Source organism: Euprymna scolopes, chromosome 10, assembly GCF_053919585.1.
Source record: "Euprymna scolopes isolate OS-2025 chromosome 10, ASM5391958v1, whole genome shotgun sequence".
Taxonomy (NCBI): Eukaryota; Metazoa; Mollusca; class Cephalopoda; order Sepiida; family Sepiolidae; genus Euprymna; species Euprymna scolopes.
In genome coordinates this window covers 120107476-120122540 of record NC_136491.1, presented here as the reverse complement: position 1 = coordinate 120122540, position 15065 = coordinate 120107476, and the positions used below count along the sequence as shown (strand labels likewise).

At 37.1% G+C, this 15065-nt stretch overlaps 1 protein-coding gene across 1 annotated transcript in view; it reads right to left on the bottom strand.

Annotated features, from left to right (window-relative positions):
- LOC145286247 (uncharacterized) overlaps positions 1–15065 on the bottom strand; it is a 153227-nt gene that overhangs the window by 30996 nt on the left and 107166 nt on the right. Inside the window, exon 3 of the mRNA XM_080135067.1 lies at positions 4428–4533. Coding sequence (XP_079991193.1) covers positions 4428–4533 — 106 coding nt within the window. The remainder of the gene's footprint in view (positions 1–4427; positions 4534–15065) is intronic.

Sequence of the window (15065 nt, the reverse complement as noted above, 5' to 3'; positions counted from 1 at the left end):
CAAATTGCAAACATTTGTATTAAGCTCAGAAAATTTCATAAAAACAGAAGCTAACTCAAATAATAACTATTTAATTATAATATAAACATGCAATATGAGTTTTGGTAAATAATCATACTAGAGAATTCCACTTCTGCCTCAAAATAAAATGGCAGTCAACCATGGAATCATTAATGAAATTCATAGTCCGTTCGACAATCCAACAATATTTGGCGTAAATAAACTTTAACAAAAATTTTTCGGTCGGAGGACCAGAGCGGATCATTGTTTACGATTTTTGGATTCGATAAATCTATTATGAAAATTAACAAAGAAAATACAAAAAGGTATAATTAATTTGATACGTATTATTTAAGTACTTCGGACTACTGTCCTCATTTGGAGTTTCATTTTCACAACGTTTCGGTTGATGTAACCTCCAACCTTCTCCAGGTGTATGTTGTCTAACTCGGGAATGTTTCTGTCGAACTCGGGAACGGAATTTGAATGGAATTTCGAATGAAACCTTTTATTTAATACACGAGAGTAGCATGTTCTTGTTCCATCAGCCATAACTGGATAGAGGTCTTAAGTAATTCGCAATTGTATTTTTCAATAGCCCACACTGAGAATTCAACATCAGGAGAATATCAATTTTTACAATTGATATTTTCCAATTACTCTAACCACTGCGCCATGCGTCCTTGTGAAGGTTACATCAACCAAAACGTTGTGAAAATAACATTCAAGATGAGAACAATAGTCCGAAGAATTCAAATAATACGAATAACCAATCCCCATCTAAAACAAATCAGAAACGTAATTAGGTACACTATTGGATTTAAACGGATATTAAACAAATCTTTGCAGAACAAGGTTGATCCTATAATGTTCTTAGTAAATAGTCCGTCTTTGCATTTACCTTAAAGTATGATACGGCGTAATCTCCTAATACTATAAATGAAATCGTTAATAAAATTCGCAATCCTTTCTGCATCCAACCATATTTGATACAAGTACACGTCAGTCTATGACTGACTTGTACAACAGCTTTTAGCTATGAATGTCCAAGAGTATTTTATCACCGTTTAATGATATGATAAAAAAAATATAGCCTTCTGCTTCGCAAGCACATCTGAATACGGCTGATTTTAGCTGTTAATGACCACCTTCAGCTCAGGGATAGTCTGAGAAGTATTTCGATAAGCATTACCTTTTAGATAAGCCCACAAATGAAACTCGGAGAGGGGTTATAGTTCTGTATGAAGCCCATTCAGGATCACACGTTCGACGATCACCAAAGTCTTTCTAAATGCCTTATAGTACATTGTTTCCGGTTGTCCTGTACTTTTCCTTACCACTGGACTCCGGCAATGTCATTTCAAGAAAGATGCAGACGAGGATTGCGTAACCCTTGCTTAACTATAGAGTCCCTGCTCAAGCACCTTCATAGGAGGTATCCATTGTCTCTGCAAACTGAAAAAAAAAGCCTAGTCTAGATACATTTTGAACACAACTTTTTTATTTTTATTTTTTATTTATTTATTTATTTATTTATTTTTTTTAACAGAGATCACCACTTATCAAGGCCCGGAAGCCACTCAGGGATAAGGGTTATTGCAAGTACATTACGTTAGTGAGGAGATTTGATGAAGTGTTTACTTAAGGGGGCGGTTCATTAGGAATTTGTTAACATTAGACTTGAAGACATCCAAGTTGTAGTCCGGAGGGAAGCAGGCAGACGGAACAGAGTTCCACAGACGTGCAGTTCTAAGAAAGAAGTTTTGTTTATGGAATCCGCGTTTTGATTTAGGCACAGATATAGAGTGGGGGAAATTTTTCACAGTGGATTCAGCTAGACGGGTGTTTTTCGTGAAAGATTGGCGAGGGGGGACCAGGGATTGGAGTTCAGACGAGCACCTGCCATGAAAATAACGATAAAACAAGGATAGGCTCGCAACGTCTCTTCTGTGGGAGAGAGGTTGCAGGGTAGAGAAAAGGGCATCCCCCACTAAACCACGAAGTCTATTTTGTACTCTGTCAAGGCATGATAGGCTGTTTTTGGCAGCTCCTGCCCAGATATGGCAACAGTATTCCATCCTTGGCCGTACTTGGCTTTTATATAGATAGAGAATTGCATCAGTAGTGAGATATCTTCTGGAGCGGTAGAAGGATCCCACCATCTTTCCAGCGACCTTGGCAACAGACTTGATGTACGTGTTCCATTTCAGATCAGGAGTAAAGGTCAAACCCAGAAGCTTGTCAATACACGGGGCCTCACCCAGACGAGAGCCGTCCATCACAATTGATGCCAGCTGGAGATCAGAGCGTTGATGATGTAAGGATAGGAGTTTGGTTTTGGATGCATTAAAGGTAACTAGCCACATCTTCCCCCACTGAACCACGTGCTCGAGATCAGAGGAGAGAGAATCAGAGAGAACTTCGTCATTTACAGCCTTTGATGTGTATTCTTGAGAAAAGTGTCTTTCTTTTTTGTGTCTTGGCAAATTGCAGCTTCAGTACTTAATGTTTTTTCATGAACGCACGTTTAAGAAACTGAAGTTTGATTTTCGCCTTGAGGAAATACAACGCCACTTTCGCTGCGTCCTTGCATTTTTACGAGAGACTTTGTCCGTTGGTCGGTCTGTCATTTTTATCGCTAAACGCGTAAGTTGAATTCAAGCATTCATTTCAGATGCGTCACAGTATCGCTATTAGAAAATCTTTGTTTTGGTCCGTTTATCGCGCTTAGATTTTAGAAATACTATTTATAAATATGAATCAACATATATTTATAAAAGGTTGTATCTGTACGTCTGTCCGTCGGTCTAGCATAGTATTTTCGTGGGTCTTCCGCGCTTAGGTTGTAAATTGATCTTTCGTTGGTCTATCACACTTAAGTTTGAAATAGCATTTTCTGTGATCTGCCACGTTTAAGTTTTAAATTCCTCTGTAACGTTGTCAGCCTACTAACACGTGTTGTGTGTAGCTTCAGTCGCAAAGGAGACCAAGAAAAAGAATAGGAAATAACTCCAACTCGCCTTTTGTAGCATCATCATTTATGTCCTTATTCTCTCGTTACCGCTGTGATGTCCCCTACATGATCGTCTTCTCGAGCGTCATTCACACCTTGCACGTGATTTCGAACGTTATCTCCGTCACTCCCGCGACCGCTCTCTTTCTCCTTTTTATAGTCATCTCCTCTCTACCGGTGATGTCCTTTCGCTTTCATTTACATACGCGCATCCACACTATGTTACGTCTCTTTCATTTACCTGTTGCACTTTAGTTTGAAATAGCATTTTTTTCTGTCACACTTATGGTTAAAATAGATTTTTACTTTTATCTGTCATACTTATAGTTAAAATAGATTTTTTCGTTTATCTGTCACACTTATGGTTAAAATAGATTTTTTCTTTTATCAGTCATACTTATGGTTAAAATAGATTTTTTTGTTTATCTGTCATACTTATGGTTAAAATAGATTTTTTCGTTTATCTGTCACACTTATGGTTAAAATAGATTTTTTCGTAAATCTGCCACACTTATGGTTAAAATAGATTTTTTCTTTTATCTGTCATACTTATGGTTAAAATAGATTTTTCCTTTTATCTGTCACACTTATGGTTAAAATAGATTTTTCGTTAATCTGTCATACTTATGGTTAAAATAGATTTTTTCGTTTATCTGTCACACTTATGGTTAAAATAGATTTTTTCTTTTATCTGTCATAGTTCAATTTAAAATAGAATCTTTGTTGGTAAACGTGCAGATTATATGAAAGCATCTTAAGAATGTATCCGCACTTCTTTTAAAATTCTGTATTTATAAAGCGATTTGAACAGCAATTTTTTAAATTCTATTTACCAATGAAACAAGTCCGCCATTATGGGCTGTTCTTACAGTGCAGTATCTGTTCTGTTCTCACGTAAGAGGCAGAAAAATCAGTCTATACTAAAGCAATTTTAATTTTTGCCTCAATCCTGAATTTTCCCCATCTTAAGAAACAGTATTTTTCCCAAGTTAAAAACAAACCACACTTTGTTCTTGTTGGAAAGGGGAGGTAAGTCAGGTAAATTTGAAATTGTCTCCTTACAGCTGTTTTTATTATCGCCGACGATCTATTATCGCCACTCAGTCCGACAGGGTCGAGACTTCCTTGACAATAACACACACTATTTTTTTTTAGTTAAGATATGGTTAAGCGCGGTCCTAGAAAGTGCACCCTTTGAAGTAGTATTTTATCGCTTTGCTGAATGTGGATGTTTGGTTGTCCATAGCAACCCTACCGAGAAGTGCTGATGCGCCATTTCTCAGCTATTTTGTACTCAATTAGAATGCTGCTCATAGAGTAGCTAATCATCGCTTCCTTGATGCCGCCCTTTCTTTTTCTTTGACAGTAAGTAAGTTAATACGTGAGAAAGATTTTAAAAGGAGAGAAAACTTACGCTGACTATTCTGGATAATTTGCGATAAACTTCTGTTCCATCATTTGAGTCTAAGTCACCTTCGGCCATGACTACGCGCCAATTCTTCAGGTTTCCGTAAAACGGACTGAAAAGAAAAAGAAATGTAAGATTTAGTTTGTTTAGTAATTCTAAACTGAACAAAAAGGGGGGGGGACAATAGCACACAAACAAATAAGCAACAAATAAATGTAATATAAATAAAACTCACAGCACTCCCTTTCACTGATGCCATCATTTGCACAATTTCTTAACTTCAGTGTGTTGTCTCAACTGCCAAACACTCAACTTGCTGTCCTCCCTGATTAGTCGTTCTTAATGCGGCGATCCCTCTAATATGCAAATATATTTTTAAACTATTAAACAAATGTTACCAAAGGCAAGAAAAGTTACTTTTCTATCCACCTGAATACTTGTCTTGCGCTTTATATTATTTTAAAGCATATTTCAGTTCAATCCAAAAATACGACCAAATCTATTAGGTTAGAACGAAAAAAAAAAAAAAAAAGGTTGACATTAACCGCGATGTGCACTCTCGGTATTCCCTAAAAACAAAACGAACATTAAATAAAAATACAGTCAATAACTTACCAATCAGATGAAAATTTCATGTTTAATCTAACGGTATATTTTTATTAACTGTATTTTTAGTTTAATTTTCATACTTCATAATATATATGTTGAGCGTATTTTTTGTGGAGACAACAAAAAACTGGAAAAAAATTTACAGTCGGGAGATGTTTTTGATTGCCGACCAATAGACCCCTCAACAAGAATGAATAAGTGTTTTCTTATCATGCGCTTTGTGCAACTATAGTTCCCCTCTCGTTTTTTTTTTGTTGTAATGTGTCCAATGAAATTAATCCGATACCCATTTCGCCGGTGCTTATTATAGTAACACACACATGTATAAATTCATGAATGTGAGAATTCATCTTTAGAATGTATAGGATTGCATTGTCAGCGATGCTCTAAGACGAAAATCATCCTATGGACATCATATTCATTCACTAAGACAGCCGAACAAAAAGTAAAAGAGAAAAATAGTCTTTTTGTTAAATGAAATGTTTTCTAGTGATGTTTAGTAGTTTAAAAAGAAAGATTATATTCTTTCGTTTCAACCTTATGTCATAGATACAAATTTATACTTCCACTTTGTTATGCTTATGTACGCGCCTCCTATGTGATCCTGTTAGACTGAGGAAACGCTGCCTACAAAGTTGTGCTTTCCTATCTCAAAAATGTGCTAAGACAAAGCTGTTGAAGATAGAGGAGGTTTATTCGCCTTGTTCATTGTTTCAAATAACTTACCAGTAGTGAGTTACAGAGAAGGAGAGAGAGGGAGGGAGAGGGAGGGAGGGAGGGAGAGGGAGAGAGAGAGTGTGTGTGTGAGAGAGAGAGAGAGAGAAAGAGAGAGAGAGAAAGAGAGAGAGAGAGAGCGTGAGAAGATAATAATTGTTTAAGCATATCTTATCAGGCCATTTTTCGAACTTCTAGTGCTTTTAACAAACTGACGACTTCATCGTTTCTATATTATCTCTGTTCCTTGTACTTTTATCTCACATCCTCTCTCTGAAAATAAAGATATCTACAACGAAGAGGCCCAATGGATCTTAGATGAAACAAACCAGTAATGTCAGAACCAGACATAACAGCTGGAATGGCAAAACAAATGCTGACTGAGTTCCAGAATTACAAAAAGCCTGGCATAGAAACATACCTAATTTCTGGCTTAAGCAACTAACAACACTCCATAGTTATTATAGAAGTCGCTTTACCAGACTACTAAGAGGTGAGTAGCTCACACCAGCATGACTGTTAAAAGGTGATACAACTTTAATACCAAAAACGAGAGAAACTCAACGCCCTACTAAGTATAGACCTATCTACTATCTCACTGCGACCTCCAAGCTTTTCATTGATCTGGTTGCACACAGCCTCTATCAATACCTCTCCTCTGAAGCATACTTGAAAAAAGAATAAGCAGGGTGCAGGAGAAAGTGTTTAGGCACCAAAGGTTAGTTGTTGATTAATAAGACCATTCTTAAGGACTGTAAGAGCAAAGGAAACTAAGTATGGCTTGGATTAATTGCCAAAAGGCATATGGTATTATGCCCCGCATGTAGCTACTGTGGTGCCTTGATTTATATAAAACCCATGCAGTAATTAAAGAGACAGTAGTTGTACATATAAAAAATGTGGCAAACAACGATGGCATTAAGTCACACTAATAGAACTGTAAAAATCCCTAACATGAAGCTCAGAAGAAGAATCTTCCAAGAGGATAGCCTATCTCCTTTATTCTTCTACCTAACGATAGATCCATTAAACAAGCTACTCAACAAAACCCGGAGTATCTACAACCTGAATCAGGACCGCCAACAATACTCGAACAAAAAAGTCAAGCACCTGCTCTTCATGGATGATCTCAATCTGTATGCCAGCTTAGAAGCTGACTTAAGTTAACAATTGCAGGTAATGCATAACTTCCAAGATCTGATATCAAAGACACAGAAAAGCAGAAAAAAATGCAAATATCTTGGCATAGAAGAGAAAGATTCAGCATGCCGAGATGAGAGAAAAATTGGCAGTAAATATATACGCCATGATAAGAAAATCTGTAAAAGAGAGCTTACAGACAAAAACAAAATAACTGCCATTAACCAACTAACCATGCACGTGATAACATAAAGGTTTGGCATTGTTGACTGTCCAAAAAATAGACTAGACACTAAAACACAGAAAATGCTGATACTGTACAGAAAACAAGTGTCTGCTGGGCTATATCTGCTTAAAATTGGCCAAACATTTTGGCCAAAACTGTCTTACAAATGAGACAATCAGAAAACATGTCTGCTACAAAAATAGCCCAAACGTGTCGACAAAAATATACCAAGAATTTCCATTGCAAAAAAAAACTGGAAGAACGGACTAACCAACAGCGTGTCAAATATTTTCTGTGTGAATTCACCCAGCCACTGGACGATCTGTAAAAAGTTAAATATCGAATACAGAAGCAAGTTATGGGGATATATACCAGAAAGTACTGTTGGAAATAAACTATACAGCATCCACTATGACTATGCAATTTTTACAGCTACGTAATTTGAAAACGGACAAGAAAGAAAAAGAAGCAACCTTAGTAGAAGTTATTGTCCCAATGATGCCGGGTTAAACAGAGATGAAAGTGAAAAGATAATTAAATACCAAAGTCTTATGCACGAAACGAGAAGAAACGAGATTCTTATGAAGATCTTCATCATTGCAATAATTATAGGAGCATGAAAAAGAATTTCAAAAACTATCTGGTGAATATACCCGGTGAACCAAGTGAAAGAGAGATTCAAACAATTGCATTTAAAGGGACGGTAAGAATCTTTTAAAAAAAAATTCACGGTTGAAATCTATGAGATGGGGAAAGTGAATGATTTGCATCCGATGGGATGCCCCATGCCTAGCTTGAACAAAATGGTAATAAAATTAAAAAATAAAGCGAGAAATCCACAGATTATTATCAAAGGAACATGAATAATAAATGGCAGTTGCGATAACGCAAAGCGATTTACAACAATTATCAAAAGAGTTGGATAGTCCTGGATATATCAGGAAGCTTGCTGTCACTTAGATTCCAGGAAACATTACATGTTATTGTGGTGTTCACACTCCTAATGAGTAACTGCTACTACTACTAATACTATTACTACTAGTAAGGGGGAAAAGAAAAAAAACTACATGGACGATTTATGAGAATAACAAAAGAAGAGAACCATGAAAGCATCTGGATGTGGCTAAGAAAACGGCACATGAACACAGAAACAAAATCCCTACTCACGGCTGCACAGAAAAACGTAATTAGAACTAACCACATTAAAGCTAAAATAGATAAAACAAGGAAATAGTAAATGTAGACTCTGTGGGTAGAGAGACGAAACAATAAAGCACATAATAATTGAATGCAGCAAACGGTATATAAGAACAAGCACGATTGCATGGGGAAGGCAGTACACTGGGACTCTGCAGACGACTACGCTTTGAACATGTTGATAAATGGTTCAAACACAAATCAGAAACAGTGTAGGAAAACGAAAACCACAAAACCCTTTGGGACATGAAGATACAAGCAGATAAATCCATACACGCAAAAAGACTGGATGTCATAATAATTAATAAAGAGTAAGACTGCCTATTGTTGATTTTGCCATCCTAGCACACCATAGAGTAAAGATCAAAACGGCAGAAAAACGAAACAAGTATGCAGAACTTGCGAGGGAATTGTATATATAAAAAAAAAAGCAATATATTTGATATAATTATCAATAAATATTACTAGCAACATATTTTATATAACTAGCAAAAATTTATATGACTTACAACAAATTGTATATAACAGGCAGCATATTTGTTATAACAAGCAATAAATATAACTAGCAACAGCTTTGATATAACTAACAATAAATTTTATATAACTTATTATATTATACAGGGTGACCCCCCCGCCCCAAAAACGGGCCCCAACTCTAATTAGGCCTCGTTTCTTAGTGTTTTGTCCGAATGAAATGAAACTTTGGTCATAACTAGTTTATTATATTCAAAACATCACATCAAAACACTAGGGTCTTTGGCCTTTTTTCTCCGTTGACTGTAAAATGCTCAGAAAACAATTGAATGTCCTCTGTTTATTTGGGGGGTCACCCTATATTCCTGTGCTCATGATCAATTAGGATCCGATTAGTGCGGGGAGAGGAGTAAAAGATTTTCAACACAAACTATTGTTAGTTATATAAATTTATTGCTAGTTATATACAATATGTTGCGAGTTATATAGAATCTTGTTATATACAATGTGTTGCTAGTTATTTGGTCGATGACACTACCCATCACAAGAAAAAATAGCTTCAGTTAGCGGATTTAGGATTGATAATAATACATTAATACTAACATTGTTTTGCTAAGAAAACAATACATTTCGAGGGAATAGAAGTTGTTTTTTCCTGACTCCCTAATCGTGAACGGGCGCTAAATGGAATTTTAGCGCTTGTTAATTCCACCTCTATCCACGTCAGTCTCACTGTGACCAGTCGCCTGACTGCTAAGCCGACAGAAAAATAAAGAGAGAAAGAAAGCATGAGATCGCTGTAGCTGACCAGTCCTTAAACTAACCGTCGACCGACTCGTGTTTGTTACCAAAAGTGTATTTCGAAATTATGGACGGCTGTCTCTCCTGGTGGAAACGCTGTCGGTCGCAGATGATAGACACGTGTTGAACTATGGACTCTGAAATGATTTGGTTTCATCCATCTATACACTCGTCTTTGCACAGCTGTGTTATATTAGAACTCTGTAGTTATATAGTTTCTGTTAATATAACTTTATATTAAAAAAATCAATGACTGGAGTTTTTACTTCTACTTCTGCGAGGTTGTTAACATTGCTACCGGACGGAACGGTCAGCTTGCTATTTTTTAGGAAACATCTATCGGAAAAGGAGTGTCTATTTCAGCGCCGGGAGAGGGCTGTGGCCCGCGGACCAACAAAAAAAATCACAACATAGCTTGTGGCCACACTTATCTCCCTGGATTGGCGGACTTTTCTTGTTAAAACAGAATAACAAGAATCCTTCACCAAGCCCTGTCTCCATGTAAACGAGCAAGGCCAAGCTTTCGTGTTGTGGGAGTTATTCTGGGTGATCAGAATTACTGTTGAACTTTCTTTGGCGTTCTGTGATCGGAAATGCCTAAAACGAACACATATACAGGCGAATTTCCCCACTGTGTGTCTACGTCCGGTTCTATATCAAATCTGCTGCTTGTTATATACAATCTGTTATTTATTTAGTTAGTTATACGGCACAATCACGTTCACACACCGGTTTTCGCCAGATCACCGAAGTTAAGCAACGTTGAGCCTGGCCAGTACCAGATGGGTGACCATTTGGGGAGGCGAGGCGCTGTATGTACCGCGAGGTAAAATACTAGGTTGAGAAACTTGCGCGGTCTATCCTTCTCTAGAGGGTAGATGGGACGCTTTTAAGCCGTGATTGGCACCCCATCTAGTGATGGCGTCACGATAAAAAATACCCTTGATAGCCCTGGCGAAGGATAAGGTATTCAGCTACCAACAAGATTTGAATTACACTACAAACTCATGTAGTGAGTTCAATCTCGGCTGCAGCTGCGCTGGATGGATGGCTGATTATTTTTAGTTATAAAAAAATCCGTTGCTAGTGATATACAATTTGTTGCTAGTTATATAAATGTGTTCCTAGTTATATACAATTTGTTGCTAGATATAAACATCTGTTGCTAGTTATATCAAATATGTTGTTAGTTATGTATAATTTGTTACTAGTTATATAAAATCTCTGAATTTTTTAGATGAGGATTGATAATTCATATTATTTGCATCATTCCGACTTCTATTCTCACCATAAGTGTTATTTTTACAATATAACGGTCGATGTAACATTGAATCTTACAAGGGCACTTGGCATAGTGGATAAAATAATTGGTAAAATTTTGTTGCAAGCTACACATTTTTAGGGCTTGTTAGGTCATTCCTCAGTGAGGGCGCCACTCAAATTACAATTGCGAATTACTTGGTACTTGTACCCACTTGACGGAACGAGAACATGCTACCCCCGTGAATTAAAGAGCTCCGTTCGAAATTCCGTGTAGATTTCCGAGTTCGACAGAAAGATCCCTGAGTTTGAACTGAAAGATTCCAGAGTTCAACGAGATACCTATGAAGAAGATTTGAGATTACATCGACCGAAACATTGTGAAAATAACCATCAACTTATCAGTAGTCCGAATTCTTGAATTAAAAGCCATGATAAATTTCAGAGGAGTTTCTGATGGTAGCTATTCTGTACAAGTTCTGGTGATGAAATTTTCGGTGGGTAACTGTCCTGTATAAGTCTCGGACTTTACAGTTTTGCAAGCAAAGAGCAACAGATCTTTCTCGTGTGGACATTAAAGAATTATGCGCGGGAATGCTGAAAGATTAAATATTTTTATGGAGTAATTCTGGTTTCTGAATGGTTGCTAGCAGAACGTGACTCCATTTGATTAGTCAGCTGTAATCGTCAGTGTCTATAAGTAGAACCTTGCAACTTTCTGTAATCATATCCACATTATATTAAAAATATTGCAACAAATAATACGAATAAGTAAATCATTCTTTTATAGTCCACTCGGGCGATGTCAGGACATGGACCTTGCTAGTATACAATAAATTATTTACAATAAATATTGCTTTGACATTAAATAATCTTAAAAGGGTGGATATTTCGTCAGCACAAACAAGCCAAACTTGACCAATCTAGTCACCGACACATCTAATCCTCAACTAAAAAAAAAAAAATCGTATTCGACCTTGGCAGTCATGACAAAGGGATTTCCTTTCTAATTTGGTCATTTGTAAATTTCAGCTTCGAATCAGAAATATTTCTGGATAAAAAAGCCTTGGAAAAATAAACATTAATTGTTTTGTTTTGCAGCAGCGGTAAGGCGGGAGTACGGGACATGATTGTCAGGGTTACAACTTTGGATGACGATCGATAGGACGTAAGATACCACACATTGGCTAAGTAGGACTTTTGCCAGATCGATAAGGAAATACCGACATTCCATGTGACAAGATAATAGGAAGAAAAAAATAAACAAAAACAAACAAAAACAAACAAAACAACAAAACAAAACGGGAAATAGATGTTTTTTCTCGTTTGATCTTAATTTTTGAATGTGTAATTTTTTAAGTTAAAAATAGAATCAAGTATTTCACATATTTGTCAGAGTAAAACAAATTTATATGCTCCAGTTAGAGAAAATTTCGACGTACGAGTACGACACTCGACAAACTTTCGGAAAGAATTTTAGGTCGCATTTTTATAAACTTTTACTCGCTGAAAAAAAATGCTCGAAAAAGTAGTAGTCAGTTGTGGAGAAACCCAGTAAATACGGTGGTTAATAACAGCCAGAGTTGTTAAGTGAAGTATTTTTTTTCCAAAGAAGTCATCACTTATCAAGGTCCGAAGGCTACACGAGGATAAAGGTTAATGAATGTAAAGTGGTTGTTAGTAATCGTTAATGGTGTAGATATGGTAGAATTTGGATTATTTAAGGGGACGGCTCAACAAAAACTTGTTTACACTGTACTTGAATGCTACTATATTGTAATCGGCCGGAAAGCAGGCTAGCGGAACAGTGTTCAATAGGTGGGCAGTTCTAGGAAAGCAGCTTTGTTCATGGAATCTGCGTTTAGATTTAGGCACAGATAGAGAATGGGGGAAATTGTTGATAGTAATTGTAGCTAGTCGAGTGTTGTTTTGTGAAAGTTTTGCAAGGAGAGGGCCATAAATCGGAGCTCAGACGAGCACTTGTCATGAAAATAACGATAGAGCAGAGACAGTCTCGAAACGTCTCTTCTGTAGAAAGAAGTTGCATAAAGGAGAAAAGGGCATCACATACTAGGTTTTGATGCCAGTTTTGAACTTTATCAAGACAAGGTAGGGTGCGCCGGGCAGTTCCTGTCCAGATGTGTCAACGGTACTCCATTTTAGGACGTACTTGGCTCTTCTACAGATAGTCATATATGAGACGTGTGCTGGAGCATTTCCATGCAGCAACATCTTATCATTTTGTGTTGAACAATGTTGGACGCACTTCAGGCGATTATAAAGTTGATCTTGAGTTTACTTTCAGCAACCTCATAACTCTCACTTCCCTTATGTTGTCCTTAAGTCCTTACATTTCCATGAGCGAGGTTTCTGACGAATTGGGACGAATTGCTGTTTTCTGAGCCAGAATCTATCTAAAACTTATTTTTGGCTACTGTGTGACCATGAAGTAGTAATTTTCCTTTTTTAGCTTTTGACATCAAGTGGCTTCATGCCTTGTCTAGAGCGGATTTCATAAAACAAATATGTTGCAGTTTCTGGCGATGTCATCGATTTGCTGAAAATATTTCTTAGCAGTCACTATTTCACCAAAGCTGTGATGTATCATTCCATTTATATACCACCAAACGGTCGAGAACTTAGAGTTTGGGAAATCGTTTTGGGCTGCACATTGATTCAAATATTATCTATTCGGGTAGGCAAGTTTACTAGTACATATATAAATGCATATATTACTTAGTGCGTATATTAATTAATGAATATATTACTTAGTGCGTATATTAATTAATGCATGTATTACTTTGCGCATATATTAATTAGTGAGTATATTAATTAGTGCGTCTATTAACCGTTATTAAGGGCGAAATGACGTCATAGGAAGATTAGAAAATTCTGGTTGGAAAGGATATCGAACTCTTGAAATAAGCGTTCAAGGAGACACACGTACTACGCGTTAATAAACAATGTAATGTTAAAAGTTGTCGCCTATCTCGCTTTCTGTCCATGATGCAATCACAACTATGAGCCAATAATGTTTAACCTACTATATAATAATAATGAGTGCGATTCAATAAATCTATCGTTCTCTCACCATGATCTTTGTCGTATTATTTTTCCTTTGAAAGCAAAGGCTGCCTGACGATTTTTACTCCTCGCAGCTATTACATCCTTGGTCCGGGTTTAAAGGCACAGAAGTAATTTTGACCCCAGCACACGGACTTAGAATCATGCGTGCACCAGTATAATATTTCTCCAGGATAACGACGTTCTGCGCGCGTCGGCTTAGAGAAGAGTAAGGGACTTTACCACTGAAGACAGCCACTTGACTGGTTCCCTATCAAGCTCATCGCTCAACTCCAGTTGGGTTTTGGCAAATTTAATTGTCCACTTAATTTTCCCGGATCTCCAATTAAAACGGTAAAAAGCAAAGCATGCACAAATACGAACCAAAAATTCAACATGTAACAATAATATGCAAGGAGGCAGAAATATATATATATATATATATATATATATATATATATATATATATATATATATATATATATATATATATATATATATATATATTGTGGGGTTTTATTTCCTTTTTTTTATATAAAAACAAAAACAATAATCAAGAAATGAACGCAGCAAAAAGCATTTGCGCCGATAAAATCCTGTCGATTAATCTACCGGGTTGCAAAACAACATAAAAGTCCTTTTGGTGGGATAGATGAAGAGAAATTCACATACCTGTTTCTCATGCGAATCCAATTTGGTGATTCTTCAGTTAACCGCGCGTGGGGAGGGGGAATGTCCTTTTTCTTTTGCATGTTATTTCCACTTGCAGTGACACGCGACCGCGTAGCATTTTAAAAGTTGCATTCGCTTCATCGCCTCTGATTCTACGAGCCAAGAGGGGCCAAGTCAGAGTCAAGAACCCCCCCCCAAAAAAAACACAGCCATCACTTCCAATTAGCGAACTCAGACTTCCCTTGTCTTTCTCCCTCTCTGTCTGTCTGTCTGTCTGTCTGTCTCTCTCTCTCTCTCTCTCTCTCTCTCTCTCTCTCTCCGTTGTCCTTGATGCTCGCTTACGCGCCATCACGGCCCCCATGTCATGGTGTCCGGCCTTGCAAAAATAGTCTGTCATCACCCGATGCCTCCGACACCACTCCATAACGTTGCTGTCGTCTGATTCTCCGTTTTTGCCATGGACTTACGCCCAGTGCACGACTTACGTC